At 39.8% G+C, this 16,151-nt stretch overlaps 1 protein-coding gene across 5 annotated transcripts in view; it reads right to left on the bottom strand.

Moving 5' to 3' along the window:
* The window catches only part of KDM4C (lysine demethylase 4C), a 400,366-nt gene that overhangs the window by 331,934 nt on the left and 52,281 nt on the right, over positions 1-16,151 (bottom strand). For all 5 annotated transcript variants that reach the window (XM_027105850.1, XM_027105851.1, XM_027105852.1 and 2 more), the window contains exon 4: positions 12,706-12,820. In XM_027105850.1, the coding sequence (XP_026961651.1) occupies positions 12,706-12,820 (115 nt within the window). The remainder of the gene's footprint in view (positions 1-12,705; positions 12,821-16,151) is intronic.

Below are 16,151 nucleotides of genomic sequence, written 5' to 3'. Positions count from 1 at the left end.
GAGAGGAAGAGATAGAGAGCACACAGTGTAGTTCAAAGTTCTAATTATCCATTCTGGTGACAATCTAAAATAGTAGAAAGAGGGACTTTCCTGGTGGCGCAGTGGTTAAGAATCTGCCTGCCAATGCAGGGGACACGGGTTCGAGCCCTGGTCCAGAAAGATCTCACATGCCACAGAGCAACTAAGCCCGTGTGCCACAACTACTGAGCCTGCATTCTAGAGCCTGCGAGCCACAACTACTGAGCCCACATGCCACAACTACTGAAGCCCACAAGCCTAGAGCCCATGCTTCGCAACGAGAAGCCACCACAATGAGAAGCCCACGTGCCACAACGAAGACTAGCCCCCGCTCGCCACAACCAGAGAAAGCCTGCATGCAGCAACAAAGACCCAATGCAGCCAAAAATAAATAAGTAAATTTATAAAAATAAAATTAAAAAAATAATAAAATAGTAGAAAGAGAATGGGAAAAAGGATCTCCCAGCTCTGTCACTGGGTGTCATCTTGGATAAACCCTAACATTTTGGTCTGAAGTTCCTCATCTATAAATGTGTTGGCTACATCATGACGTCCAAGACTCTTTCCAGGTGAAATAATCAATGCTTTGATGATCACCAACCAAATTCAGCACTAGAACTCTGGCTTTTCACCTCTGCCTTTCATGTTTTTTCCCCTTCAGTAATTCCCACTTCTGTTTCCCTAACACTTTCCCAAGGATATCTGCCCTTCTAGGCATAGTGATCCTTCAGTACCTCCAGAACTCTCTTAGCATCCTCACTAAGAGAGTTCACATGCCTGATGCCCACAGATGCCCTGAATTCTCACCACAATCTCAGGGGTTGTGCCAGTTCCCAAGAAGCATAACCCCTTTCCATGCCTATGGTACATAGTATTCACAGCACCCACGGGGCACCTAGTCTGCCCTGTATGTGTTATTTATCCCTTAGGGAAACCTTTCACAACTCTCCAGCTACCAAGTTAGCACCCTCCACTGGCAAACGCCTGGTATCCCTAACATTTCTCACACCCTCACAAACTACTCAGCATGGGACTCATATGTGTTTATCAATTTAGCACTTCCAGAGACAAAACTGATTTTCCCCACAGTGATCCCACCTAACCCTATGATGTGCAAGATAGATACTTGAGGGCAGTAGCCATGTACTCTGAGGTCAGCCTGCAACTGGGCTTAACTCTCTTCTATCGACAATTCCCTAGCAATACCCCTCTGAAAATACAGCTTCCAAAACTGCTGAAACATTCTAGATGCAATGTGTCAAGTGAATAGGACTACCATCACCTCCCCTGTCTGGATGGCATAACTTGAGATCATGAGGCTAAGACTGCATTGACTAAAGATCAGCCATAACACGCTGGCAGGTAATGAGCTTTGATTAACTAGAAGCCTTATTTCACAGAAGTAAAATCTAAAAGTCACAATACCAAGCCAACAGCTGTCTCAGCATTAAGACATGTCTAGAATGATGATATTTCCCCTTGGATGTGAAAATTACACATACAGTTAGTGTTCTGGCTTAAAATTATTTCTTATTTCAGGATAAATGATATCCTAACATGATAAAAATGCAAAATGTAAAGGAACTCTGGTGACTCAACAGTTTAAACGTTTTACCTCATTTTGGAAACGCTCAGCCTCAGAAAAATTTGTTGTCCAAGAGCACCATCTGGTGGATGAAGGTATTTAAGCTACCCCAGTGCAGGCAGATAAAAAGTCATCTATAAGGCTAAATGCCAGTAAGACTACAATTTTGGTATGAAAAGATTCCTATGCTTCCGCCAACATATTTCTTATAAAGGGGTTCTTGACAAAATTCTAATATAAAAGGAATCTACAACTCATAAAAACTCATTGTCAATGACTTCACCTTCTTGAAGAAATGTTCCTTATAATAGAGCAAACATTTTTAAGCTGAAAGGAACCTCAGAGAGCTGTTAATTCAATCCCTTTCCTTTACAGACTCTAAGGCAAAGACAGAGCTTTCCTGAAAGTCACAGCTAGGGATGGCAGACCTTGACTATATAAGTAAATAGGTCAAATATTCTGTGCTGTTTAATACAGCCTTCTATGTCAAGAGGCTGTGGAGAAAAGGAAGGAAATGAGGCAGTGTCAGTGGCAAAGTACCACTCTCATGGGTTAGCAATGATCTGCCCACCCCACTGTGCATTGTGGCCCAGCCTCACACTGACCCAGGCAAGACTAATAACTGTCATACCCTTCCTGCCTCCACAGCCCCTAGGGTCCCTCTCCACCTTAGATTAATCAGCTTTCCCCTGTCCAAGAAAGCCATCCTACCAATAAAACTAAGAGATTAAAAAAATGTTAAATTATCCTGTTGAAGAATACCTGTAATCACGGCAAAGCATTCATATGTGTTAAAACGGGAGGGAGAAAAGACAAAACCAAACTATGTTCACCGTGATACCACGGCTGTCAAAAGAAATACAATTATTGAGCACAAAGTAGAGGAGAAACATTGGAAGGGAATACACTAAACTTTTTTGACAGCTCTTGTCCCTGAACGCCAGGATTATGAGTGATTTCAATTTTCTCTGTCATATAATGCTTTCCAACATTTTTTATATTAACATTTATATTAACAAAAAGGTAATTTTTACCTATAAAATTTATGCATTTATAATCATAGACTATAAAGAAAACTTAAAAGGGAAATTAGAAAGAGGACCCCCATACACACCCATCCATCCAGTACATGCATAGTTTAAAAAAAAAAATTTTTTTTCCCCAGCTCTCAAGGAGAAATATGCAGTATAAGACATTATATATTTTGGTCTTAAGGTTTGTCACTGTATTTTTCAAACTGTTCTGAATTTTCTATCAATTATCTGTTAATAAATAACTGGATGACAAAAGCAATAGGCTAGCAAATTAATATTAAAGGAAAATCTTGGAAATACAGTTTAAAATATTTTATATATCTTAAGACGCAGGGACTTGAGTTCACATCCTAAGCCTACTTTCTGCTTGTAAAATTTTGCCTGAGTTATATGTCAGAATTTATGGCATGATGCTCCCCAAATAACTCCATGACTTCTTGTTTGAGAACCTCTGTCTCGTAATGTGATTAGGTCTCTGAGGTTCATACCAGGGACAGAGTTACCTGAAGGTCAGTAAACAAGAATGGAAACTGTTACCTTGCCTGGAGATCCCTGCATCATCTATGTAGAGTGAGATCAGAGAAGGAATCTTTTGCTAAATATCTTAAGGCAGAGGTTTTCAAAATGTTGTCTGGGGGCCATTGGGAGACCTCCAGATCCCATCAGGATCTGTGGCATCAAAACCGTTTTCACAATTATACCAAGACACTGTTCTCCTTTTTCACTCTCATTCTCGCATCAGTGTAAGGTAGAGTTTTCAGGAGGCTATATGATATTACAACAGATTAAATGCAAAAGTAGATATAAGAATCCAGAGGGGTTTTCTATTAAGCTCGATATTAGTAACTTGGAAAAAAAAATGTAAAATAATGCCACTCCTCTCACTAAACTTTGTGTGTAGGAAAATAGTCACTTTTTATAAAAATAGGAATGCTATGTAACATTATTTTTAATGAATTAAGTACTTTTAAACATTCTCAGTTTTAATTTCCCAATACAATAAACAAGGATAGATACAACCTACATAAACAAAAGCTCTTTGAGGTCCACAATAAATTATTAGAAATATAAATGGGTGCTGAGACCCGAACTACTGTCTCAGGATACTAGTGTTCAGAAAAACACACACTGAAGATCACTCTGACCCATCCCTCTTCCTCCTTACTCAAAGCACTTTCCAAGCCTCTTGCTATGACCAGTCCATCTGGTAGACCATTATCTGATCACACTTTCTAAAGCACGATTCTGATCCTATCACTCCCCTATTGAAAAATCTCAAACATTCAAGATGTAGAGAATGATAACCAAAACTACTCAGGAAACTCCATGATCTAGCCTCAGCCTATTTTTCTAATGTCACGCACTCATCAATTCTATCATTATTTAGGTGCATTATTTGAAGCAGATGCTATGACAGGGGCTGGGGCTGGAGAGTCTCTAAGAAATGATACCTGCCGTCACTGGACTCAGAGTTTACTGTGAGAGAAACAGAAATAATATAGGTATCCTTCATTTTCTGTACTAATTTTCCAAATACCGGCTGTAATAACATTTTTTTACCTAAAATTCACTGTCCAAATCAAAAACTCTCTATAATGACTTGTGAACGTCCACCAACAGAATGGTTTCAGTTGTATACAAATCTAGGTAAGATAATATAGACGGCAATTAGGTTGTATCTCAGCTCTTGTCCCAAAAGGATTATGCCTTGTGCCCAGATTAAATGTATTGGGCATCACTGCTATCATCTTCCAATCATTATTGGTGAAAATGTCTTCTGCAAATGTGGAAAAGCCTGAAAAGAAGGTAAGTGAGCATAAGAGTCCTAGAAAAGCCCACACATTAGAAAGACTTGAAGGTGATGGTGTGCAATGAGGGACAGAAGCACCTAAGACATGATCGCGATATGTCCATACCTAACAACATAGCAGTGTTGCTCCTGGAAAGCTTAATCGTGTTACTCGAACCAACACCATATATAAAAAACTAGAAAAACTCCTTGTGCAGTGGACTGATAGCCATTCTCAGTGTAGGAGACCACTGAGTACCAGGCTGGTAGAGGAGAGGGTGGACACCTTCAGTGATCTGGAGGCAGCCGCAAATGGGAGGAACATGATTCAGTGAAGGAGCTGAGTTTCAAAGCAAGACTGGGAGACTTAAGAACAGTGAGAGACTGTACAAGTTGTGGATCATGCGTGAAGCTGCTTCCCCTCACAGTGAGATGTGCTATCTTCCTCCAGTGAACTGCTGAAAACTATCATCGAAGATGGTTATACACAAGGGGAACGGTCAGTCTCAATGCCATGCCATCTCATAGGTTTATTCAGAAGAAAGAAGTACTTAGACATAAAGCATCCAAAGAAGGCTAAATTACTGTAAAGTAGGAACCTTGCTGATACACTACTATGAAAACATCATCTCAAAGGGGCCACTGCAGACAACAATGCCTGTTAGGATATGAATGAAGTATTCAAATCAGAAAGCCTGGACGATGGAGGTGAGGCTTAGGGGAAGAGGTGTCTGTCACCACTCAACAAAGGGAAAATCTTTCAAAGAAGACTCTTGAAAACAGTGTTATCAAGAAGGTAACAGCCAGCTTAAGGAAAGCATGTGGGACTTCATTTTTAAACCTCAATTTAATGAACCATTATCATCATTAAAACGCTCACCACTATATACATGATAGGTGTTGTTAGAAATGCAGCCCCAAAGAGCACAGAACACAAGCCTGAATGACTTAATGTCACTGTACTAGTGTAAGTAAAAAATGTTGATGTCAATTCTTAGCTCTCACACACAGAACAAAGAGATGCACTCTGTCTTCAAAGGTCTGTGGAAGCATGGCTATTGGCTCTCCCAGAAATGCTCTACCTCCTTTTTCCCCTGCAGATATCTGTTTATTTTCATGTCCCTTAGTCGAACTGAATCAGCCCACACAGTTATATCGCTTTTTTCTACCTGTTCATCTTTTCTCTTTATCTGTCTTCTTTTTGTGTGTTTGTTTCCTGAAGTAACTCCCATGTTTCTTTTATCAGAGGACTTATTTTTTAAACGTACAGTTAGCAAAGGCTAATTAAAGCTTTCTCCTTTTTTTTTTTTTTTTGGCCGTGCTGCACGGCTTGCGGGATCTCAGTTCCCTGACCAGGGATTGAACCCAGGCCCTTGGCAGTGAAAGGGTGGAGTCCTAACCACTGGACCACCAGGGAATTCCTTAATTAAAACTTTCTTTATCAGTGGACCAGCCCTTAGTAAAACACAACCAAAAAAAAAAAGTTTCAGATCTTAGGACTCTTACGCTTCTATTACTGTTTCCAAGGAATCACCTAGGGCCACCCAGGAATACAGGTGGCTCTATTTCTAAGTTCAGGACCTTCTTTACTTACAGAAGGTCCCTGACATCACCAAATTTCATTTCAAGGTATCAACATAGTCAATCTCATTCTCCAAAAAACATTCAGAATTTCATCTGTATCTCAAAAAAGGTTTTGAGCACCCTTCCCCAAGAGCAAATAATTGTGTCTCTATATTAGGGGTTGGCAAACTTTTTCTGCAAAGGGCAAGACAGTAAATATGTTAGCTTGTGTGGGCCATACAATCTCTGCCACAACTACTCAACTCTCCCATTGTAGTGCAAAAAAGCCAGGCACATATAATATGTAGATGAACAATAAGGCTATGCTCCAATTAAACTTTATTTACAAAGACAAGCAATAGGCAGAATCTGGCTGCCAAGCCAGGCTTTGCATCATACACCCAAAGACTGGGCTTTGTCATGTCATGCCTTTGAAAGTCTTGTTTATTTTGGTTTAAAAACTTGTAACTTGCTTAAATCATGTTACTACTGATACTGCTGCCACAGGCTGCTGCCCATGGTGTTGACTGAGATTTTTAAGTATATCCTAAGGAAATCAAGCTCTGAAAGCAGCAGTCGAATGAAAGAGGGGCCAAGACTCATTCCCTGGAAGCTCCAGGCCCTACTTACTCCCTTTACTATCAAGGCTGATTGTCCTCAAGTAGGCCTTCATGAACACTCTCACTCCTAATTCCTGTGTTGTACCCAAGCCTGGATCAACACTGCAATGGCATCTCTTTTTGCCCCTTAACAGACTTGCCTGGTGCTGCAAGACAAACATCTGAGCAGAAGGGGCCCACAAACAGCCCCATCACCGGCCAGGCTGATCTCTCTCCCTCCCACCCCATAGCCACTATTCCAGGTCTGCCGCACCCTCCTCAAGATCAGGCTCACCAAAAAGCCTCCAAATTCAGTAAAAATACAAAGACTATTAAGTGCAGTCTTACCCTCAAATTTACCTAGTTTCATCCCCATTCTTCTCTCTCCTTCCTTTACCTGACTTGAACTTGCTCCTCTAGGCCAATCTCAGATGCCATGTCTCCAACAAAAAGTCTTCCTTCAACACCAAGTTACTATAAGTGCCTCTGCTCTGGGCTCCCTGGAACCCCACACTTGCCTTTACAGCCAAGCTCATTACATCCTACTGCCCCTTTGCCCCTCAAGCCTGTGAATTATTGAGAACCAGGGTCCTTATTCATCTTTGCACCCTGCACAAACTGTTTCTCTTACCTTCCCCACACCCTCTCCAAGAACTCCCATCCCCACCAAGAAAAGGTTATGGTTTTTCAACCCTTCTTTTAACATTAAAGGAAAAAGCCATAACTAGAAATTGGGGGGGGGGGAACTGAACTACAATTTGATGACTATAATCCCTTTCAAAATAATGCCGTGAACCATAACAAACCAATTTCCAATACAATTTAAACTGAGCTGAGCAGTTAAACAATGCAAAGATACAATAGTGAAGAGCAAAACAATACATGGGCTTTTATTCAGTGCACATTCATTGTGATAATTTCAAATGTTCCTGACAGTTACAAGTGATTACAGCACTCACTCTTCATCACTCTCCTTAATGCATTCTTTCTCTTGTTACTCTCCAGCTACCTCAAGGGGGCAAATACAAGTTATTTTTCATTTGCTTGAATTTAGTTGTCTTGAGTGTGACTGGTTTCATTTACCAGTAGCAGTTTACAACATCTCTCATATGTCTGTCTTTATGATACAAAAGCATTGAAAACGTCAGCTCAGTTCTCGAGCTACTAAATGCTCCTACAAAAATTCCATAAAATACTATGCCTTGTAGGTCCTCCCAAAATGACAGATTCCTGGCTCCAAAACCTGTAAATAATGAGAATGTTTTAAAACTGCATGTTTACAAACCAGCAGATTTTGTTCATTGGATTTTAATAACTAAAGTTACTCAAATCTGAAGTCTAAAGTCAATGTTCCCTTGAAGCAATGCCATTGTGTAACTGGTTTTCAAACACAAGTGGTAAATTGATAAGTACTGCAAACCAATGTCCATCACCCTCAGCTGTGCTGTCAAAAATTATGTTATTTTAACTATCAAATGTGTAAAGCCAGTTCAGGGCAGTTTTATGTTGACTGTTCTGAAAATCGTATGCTGCTTCTACCTCTTAATTATATTTGCAAAAAGGAACAAAGAGGGGGCTTCCCTGGTGGTGCAGTGGTTGGGAGTCCGCCTGCCGATGCAGGGGACACGGGTTTGTGCCCCGGTCCGGGAGGATCCCGCATGCCGCGGAGCGGCTCAGCCCGTGAGCTGTGGCCGCTGAGCCTGCGCGTCCGGAGCCTGTGCTCCGCAATGGGAAAGGCCACAGCGGTGAGAGGCCCGCATACAGCATTAAAAAAAAAAAAAAAAAAAGGAACAAAGAGCTCAATGATCCCAAGGTATGGTCAGAAAAAAATCTTGAACTGCGTTTATTTTATTTTTGAGCCCTGAGACGTGTAACCTCTCAGCCCAAGATCCAGATGATTCCTCAGCTCAGTCTTCCTTTTAGAAACCTGCAAACTTGCCAGGATACCACAGGGACGAAACCACAGAGAAGGCACAAAATAAACCATTAGCTCAGGGGAAATTTGTAGGTGACCCAGACCTAGTTGTACACATTTCCACAACTGTGAGACTGACTATACATAATTACTCCCTTAAAACGTGTGGGGAATAAGAGCACCTGGCAGCCAGTCTACTAGCCTCGTAACTTTGAGAAAACACTTTAACTTTGCTGGGCCCCAACTGAAAATACCAACCATATTTGCTTGGCCTCACCCATTTCAATGGAAATCCCAGAGAAGCTGTTTTAATAAGACAAGGTACCATCTTCTGTAAGGAAGCTTCGCTACTAATGGCACTCATTTTCCTAAACATAAGTAACCATAACATGTCAAACTTAAAGAATATACCTGGAGTATAAAGGAATCACTCGGCTGTTCAGCAGAAAGTAACACAACATTGTAAATCAACTATATTTCAATTAAAAAAAAAAAGAATATACTTGGAATTGAAATACCAAAAAAAAAAAAAGCAAAGACTTAATACAAGGTACACTCTAAAACTGGCTGGGGTTAGAATACACTAAAATGATCCTCTGGAGACCAATACTGAAAATGCTTCTAAAGCAAAAAAACTGTTAAAATCTCTCAGCATTTGAGATGGGGAAACACACTCACACATACAAGCACATGCATACATATACATACACACACTGACATACACACACTGACATAAAATAAAAGGCCACCCTGTTTGGGAAAAGCATCTTGGGAAGTTGTATAGAAATCAGCGATTTTTAGAAGGTGGCTGCTCTCATCTGCCGATCCTGGACTTCAACTGCAACATTTCCAGCCTGCAGCCAGCCCTGCCCGCTTCAGACTATCCGCACAATCTGAATTGGCCCTGGCCAGTCTATCCTGTTACTGTTTGTCCTGAAATCAGTGGGTTTTGTATGCTGATAGACTTGCTCGGTTTGTCTCAAGTCTGAAGTCAAGGGGAGATTCTGTCAGCAGCCAAGGACCTCTGTTCAGTCCTGAATGGCGGGTTTTTCCTCCAATCCCAGGACTTGTTCCTACACTTGGTGCTCCTAAGTGTATAGTTATACCACCCCTTAGATTGTCTAGTTAGTTAATATATTGTGCAGTGTTAAATACGTTGCACCCTTAAAGCTGTTTGCCCATTTTACCTTTATTTCAAAAGTCTGAACATATGGCTAGCATGTGCTTGAACTCTTGGTGAAATTTAAATGCTAATAAAATAGGATACCCAAAATTAAATAAATAAATGGCCAAAAGGAAATCATAAAGAGGTTATGTTTGTTTGGCAAGCTTATGAGTAACTTTTTTCTTCATTTTTCCTCTATTTTTCTACATGAGCATGTACAAACTTAAACAAAAATTCTCAACAGAGAGGTTACTTACACTAGTGAAAATACAAAAGGAGGAAGAGAAAGGATGTTTTCCCTTTCTTTAACTTTTATTTTTAGTATTTCAAACATACACATATTCTAAACATCATGTATCCATCATCTAGCTTCATTTAACAATATTTTGCCAATCTTTATTCAACAAAAGTCATACCACTTTATTTCCTGAGGTATTTTAAAAACAAATCCGGGCTTCCCTGGTGGCTCAGTGGTTGAGAGTCCACCTGCCCATGCAGGGGACACAGGTTCGTGCCCTGGTCCGGGAGGATCCCACATGCCGCGGAGCAGCTGGGTCAGTGAGCCGTGGCCGCTGGGCCTGGGCGTCCAGAGCCTGTGCTCCGCAATGGGAGGGGCCACAGCAGTGAGGGGCCCGGTACCGCAAAAAATAAATAAATAAATAAATAAATCCCAGGGGAATTCCCTGGTGGTCCAATAGTTAAGACTCGGTGCTTTCGCTGCTGTGGCCGTGGTTCAAACCCTGACTGGGGACCTAGGATCCTGCAAGACGCACAGCGCGGCCAAAAAAATTAATTAATTTAAAAAACAAAATAAAACAAATCCCAGACTGCATGTTATTTCACCTATATATTTTTCAGTGTGTATTGTCAGTTGACAAGGAAATATATATATAGCCACCATGTCATCATCACGTCTAATAGGACAACAGTAATTCCATAGTATCATCTAATACCCAGCCCATTTTCAAAAATAAGAATGGTCCTTTCAATAACAGTGTTCAACAACTGAAGATCCATATAGAAAAACTAAAACTGTGCCACTACCTCATATCCAGAAATGTATTATAACGAACTGTAACTCAATAAGAAAAGCATGACTAAAAAGAAAAACGTACAAGAGGCTTGAACAGGCATTTTGATAAAGAGGAAATCCAAACAGCCAATGAACATAAAAGAAAAAAAATCATGATGTTATTTAAAACCACAAGAACCTGCTACATACTCCCATTTAATTTTAGAATGTCTAATGTCAGGGAGGCTGTGGGGCAATGGAAGTAGCAAACACTGGTATAGAAAGGTGTAAAGTGGAAAATAGTTTTGTTCTAAAACTACCCATGTGTATACCCTATAACCACTGCTTTGGAGGAAAAGTAGGAGACTATAATAGGTAAAGGGGACAGATAGGGGAAATCTAGGGTGCCTGTAATGTTTTCCTTGATGTCAGGGATGGTACATAGGTATTCACCTTACAATAATTCATGAAGCTCTAAGTTTATGTTTTATCCACTTTCCAGCTTGTTTTATATTTCAAAATATAAACAGTTTAAAAATAGTACAATAATTGACTCGGTCAAGGATTATCAATGGAGGCAAATTCACTGGGTGAAAGGCTATTGGGAACAGGATATTCAACTAGCCTCTAAATATTACCCTATAGCACACTTACTAACTTTAAAGGGAAATCCCTGGTGGGATCCTTCATATAACCTTCAAAGCAGGTTATAAAGAACATTACTGGGAAAATCAGGGATCTTTGAGTATGGTTTCTATATTAGATGACATTATATAAACGTTAAATTGCCTTATAACTGAAAGAAACATGCTGAAATAATTAAGGGTGAATTGTCATGATGTCTGCAACTTACTTTCAAATGTTACAGCATAAGGACAGAGAGACAGAGACACAGACAGAGTGATAGAGAAACAAAAAGCAAATGTGGCAAATATTAACAACTAGTGAATCCATGTGAGGGCATCCAGGTGTTCACTGCATCACTTCAACTTTTTGGTAGGCAAGAAATTTCTCTAAATAAAGCAATGGGAGAGGGAATAAAAGGTTTCAAAAAGAAAAGATTTTTTTAAAAAAATAGGATTTCAAGTAGTATCAGGGGAGGCAAGAAGGATTAGATTACATCAAGAAGATTATGCTCTCATGAAAAATAACTGGAAATATGTAATATGTACTTTTAAAAAAGAAAAAATTCTCACAATTTGTGTGGGGGGGATAAAAAAGAGAATATAAGCATGTTTTGTTTTGTTTTTGCTTTATATATTCATTCATTCATTCATTCATTTTTGGTTGTGTTGGATCTTCGTTGCTGCACGCAGGGTTTCTCTAGTTGCAGCAAGCGGGGGCTACTCTTTGTTGTGATGCTCGGGCTTCTCATTGTGGTGGCTTCTCTTGTTGTGGAGCACGGGCTCTAGGTGCGCAGGCTTCAGTAGTTGCAGCACACTGGCCCAGTAGTTGTGGCTCGCAGGCTTTAAAGCACAGGCTCAGTAGTTGTGGCGCATGGGCTCAGTTGCTCTGCGGCATGTGGGATCTTCCCAGACCAGGGCTCGAACCCGTGTCCCCTGCATTGGCAGGCGGATTCTTAACCACTGTGCCACCAGGGAAGTCCTATAAGCATGTTTAATATAACTTTTTCAAATGATTAGGGGAAAACTACAGGAAGAACACATATTACAATACTGCTTTTGCCTTAAGATGGTACTATTATGAATAATATTCCCTGTTTTCCAGGTATTTTTATAATGTGCTTTGCTTTTAAAAATTTTGAGTGTGATTTGAAGATCAGCCAGATAACCACATACTATATTACTGTTGAACAGGCTCACATATTTGTACAATTAGCTGGTTTCAATGTAAAAAACAGAAGCAGCAGAAATCATACTGATGTGTCTGTATTTCCTCTTGTCCTGTGAAGAATTATGGGTCACACAGAGCACAATAAATGACTGCTTCTCGACCACTGAAAATGGTAACAAAAATAGTAACATGAAATGATGCTTTACAAAACCCACTGTAATATAAACATACCTCATCATATATGCTCCCATTAATGTCTGCACCATAGATAGGTGCCACGAAGGTTAAGTTCTTCCAGTACTTGCGCTCCAAATCTTCATAATCCAAGTATCTCGGAGTACAATACCTGGAAAAGGGAGATGAAACAAAGTACAAAACAGTAAGACAATTTTCAGATTTTCCCTACCCATTTGATTTAAATCACTTTCTAAACAAAATTCTATCAAAATGAAAACACTGCAGCAGCTCATGGTGTCAAATCTGACAAGTAAATATATACATGTGTTTATCATAGATCTCTGAAGACTCTAAGATTCCTAAATAACTAGATGAAAACCTCATTTTTTGATGAATAAGAAAAATATTTTTATGAAAGTATCAACAATAGAAAACTACTTAATATTATTTTAGCTTTCAAAATATTTTCTAAAATCTTTAACCAATTATACTATACTAGGACATTTTAGAGATTTACATGTAAAACACAAACATATAACTTAGAATAAAAGACTTACAAAGACAAAACATATAACTTAGAATATATGTAATTTGTTATATATAACTTAATATTTATTATTAATTATATGTAATTCACTTAAAATTTCTTATATTTTTCTATAGAAAAATTGACAAAGGACAATCTCACTAAAACTCCAAGAAAGTAAAACTAAAATAAGATATTCTGTACCTATCAGATTGGCAAATGCTTAATATATAAATGGTGGTAAAGAATGAAACTTCTCTTACACAGCTGGAGTCGGGGTATATACTGGTATCAGAGTATAATTTTTCAATAGCCTTAAAAAATGTCCCTTTGGGCTTCCCTGGTGGCGCAGTGATTGAGAGTCCGCCTGCCGATGCAGGGGACACGGGTTCGCACCCCGGTCCGGGAAGATCCCACATGCCGCAGAGTGGCTAGGCCCGTGAGCCATGGCCGCTGAGCCTGCGAGTCCGAAGCCTGTGCTCCGCAACGGGAGAGGCCACAACAGTGAGAGGCCCGCGTACCACAAAAAAAAAAAAAAAAAAAATGCCCCTTTGAACCTAAAATTCAACTCTAGAAATTCATCTCAACATAGAGATGTATACAATGATATATGACCCAGAATGTTGCTGCAGCATTAACTGAAACCTCAAGCTTACGTCCAGCAACTAGGACTATGTTAAATAAAACAACACAAAATAAGGCAGATCTTTCTGTATATTGACATTAAAATCTTTCCACAGTGAATAAAGCAGATTACAGAACAGTAAAAATACTATGATCCTATTTACATAACAAAAAGATCTGTAGGGCTTCCCTGGTGGCGCGGTGGTTGAGAGTCCGCCTGCCAATGCAAGGGAGGATCCCACATGCCGCGGAGCGGCTGGGTCCGTGAGCCATGGCCGCTGAGCCTGCGAGTCTGGAGCCTGTGCTCCGCAACGGGAGAGGCCACAACAGTGAGAGGCCCACGTACCGCAAAAAAAAAAAAAAAAAAAAAAAGATCTGTAACTGTACATTAAATGGCCAGAAAGAAATATACTCTAAACTATTAATACTAATGGTTATCTCTTACATAGGAATTACAGAAAGGTACTTCTCTGTATTATTTGGATTTTGAACAATAATCTTATATTATTACCGAAAAAAAAAAACCCACAATGTTTCTACAGGAAAAAAAAATTAGCAAAGAAATCAACAAACTGAGAAAGCAATGGAACACACATAGTGAAAAAGGTGTTTAGCAGAAGCAGCAATCCCTATCAAGCCTACTGGACATTTTAGATTGAAGAATTATAGAACAAGCAACATCTACATCTACTACACTGGGGATGCCAAACTGGTTATCTAAGCAATAAGCGAGAATGCCAAACAATTTAACAACTGGATTTGAAATAAAGAGTAATTTACAGATTTAATCTCACAGGGCAACCAAAAATAAAAAGGATGGGCGTGAAAGAATCCACTCCACTTCATTCTAATGCTTTGATTAGAGGGTTCCAGTAGTAACAGACATTCCAGGCACAAGCTAAACAAGCTAACCAGAGGTCAGAGTCAGGTGACAAAAAAAGGTAGCAAAGATGCTGTTTATTATGACTTCTAAAGAAACTTCTTAGATTTTAGAAATTGAAAGCCTAAACTGCCTTTCACTATGAGAAGACCTAAAGAATCTATCACCATATACTCACCCCGTCAGGATAAATTTTTAGCAACCCATAACTCTAAGAGAGAAAGCTATAGTTGGGTATTAGCTATTGAGGTTAAAGTCTAAAATCCCTGAATATTTGAAACAAACACTGATACTAAACTTGGAAAAAGGGACGAGTTCACTTACTTGGTACCTGATTCTAATGAAACCTGGCTACAGTTTCCATCCCTAATGGACTGCCAAACAATCACGCCTATTCAACAAATCCAGCATCAACTTGCTCAAAACTGATTCAACCACACTTCTTACCCAGAACCTTTCATTCACTATAGCACAGTTGTTAAGAGACAGGGCTCCAGAACCAGACTGCTTGGATCTAAATCCAGGCTTTGCCATTTATAAGCTACATAACCCAGGACAGGAGACTGAATCTCTCTGGACCTCAGTTACTCCTGTATAAAACAGGGATAATAACAATTGAGCTGTTGTGAAGACTCCATCAGATAATTCTGTAAAGCACTTAGCTCCATGCCTAGAAGAAAGTACAGATCAACAATGTAAGTGATGGGAAGCAGCATATTACTCACCTCCACAAACTTTTATAGTAAAGATACGTTGGAGGTCTCCAGATTTTCTTTGGACTAAGTTATGTTATTAACCAAATGAGCGTGTTATCCTCTCTACCACCAAGCACATTATGTACTGTGTACCTATGCAAGGGCATGTACTGAAGGAGAACAGATGAACAGAAAGACCAGAAAAATGCCTCTTGCCTACCATGAAAATTAGTCCCATCTTAGGACCATTCCATAACTGTTATGAAGACCATGTGATCCTCGTGTAGCTGTGAGTGGACAAGTAGAGCCTTGGCTTGAGGCTTAAAACCCATTTCACTGGCATTTGAAATAAATTTTCATAGGAAACTCACAGAGGAAATATAAAAATATAAATTTCAAAGGTAACAACAGGGGCTTCCCTGGTGGCGCAGTGGTTGAGGGTCCGCCTACCGATGCAGGGGACACGGGTTCGTGCCCCGGTCCGGGAGGATCCCACATGCCGCGGAGCGGCTGGGCCCGTGAGCCATGGCCGCTTAGCCTGTGTGTCTGGAGCCTGAGCTCCGCAACGGAAGGGGCCACAACAGTGAGAGGCCCACGTACCGCAAAAAAAAAAAAGGAACAACGTTACAAAAATTACAGTGAAATTAATGCAACTCAAAAGATACATCAACTTTGAAAGAAATGACATTTAATCTGGAAATAATCTTTCAGACAATTTCTCATGATAGTCATATTTTGTAACGAAAAAAAAGAGTCCACTATTTTTTTTTTTTTG

This window comes from Aethalodelphis obliquidens, unplaced genomic scaffold, assembly GCF_003676395.1.
Source record: "Aethalodelphis obliquidens isolate GAN/ISIS:26980383/991018 unplaced genomic scaffold, ASM367639v1 scaffold7, whole genome shotgun sequence".
NCBI classification, from domain to species: Eukaryota; Metazoa; Chordata; class Mammalia; order Artiodactyla; family Delphinidae; genus Aethalodelphis; species Aethalodelphis obliquidens.
The sequence above is the reverse complement of the archived record's forward strand: the minus strand, read 5'-3'. Positions and strand labels throughout refer to the sequence as shown.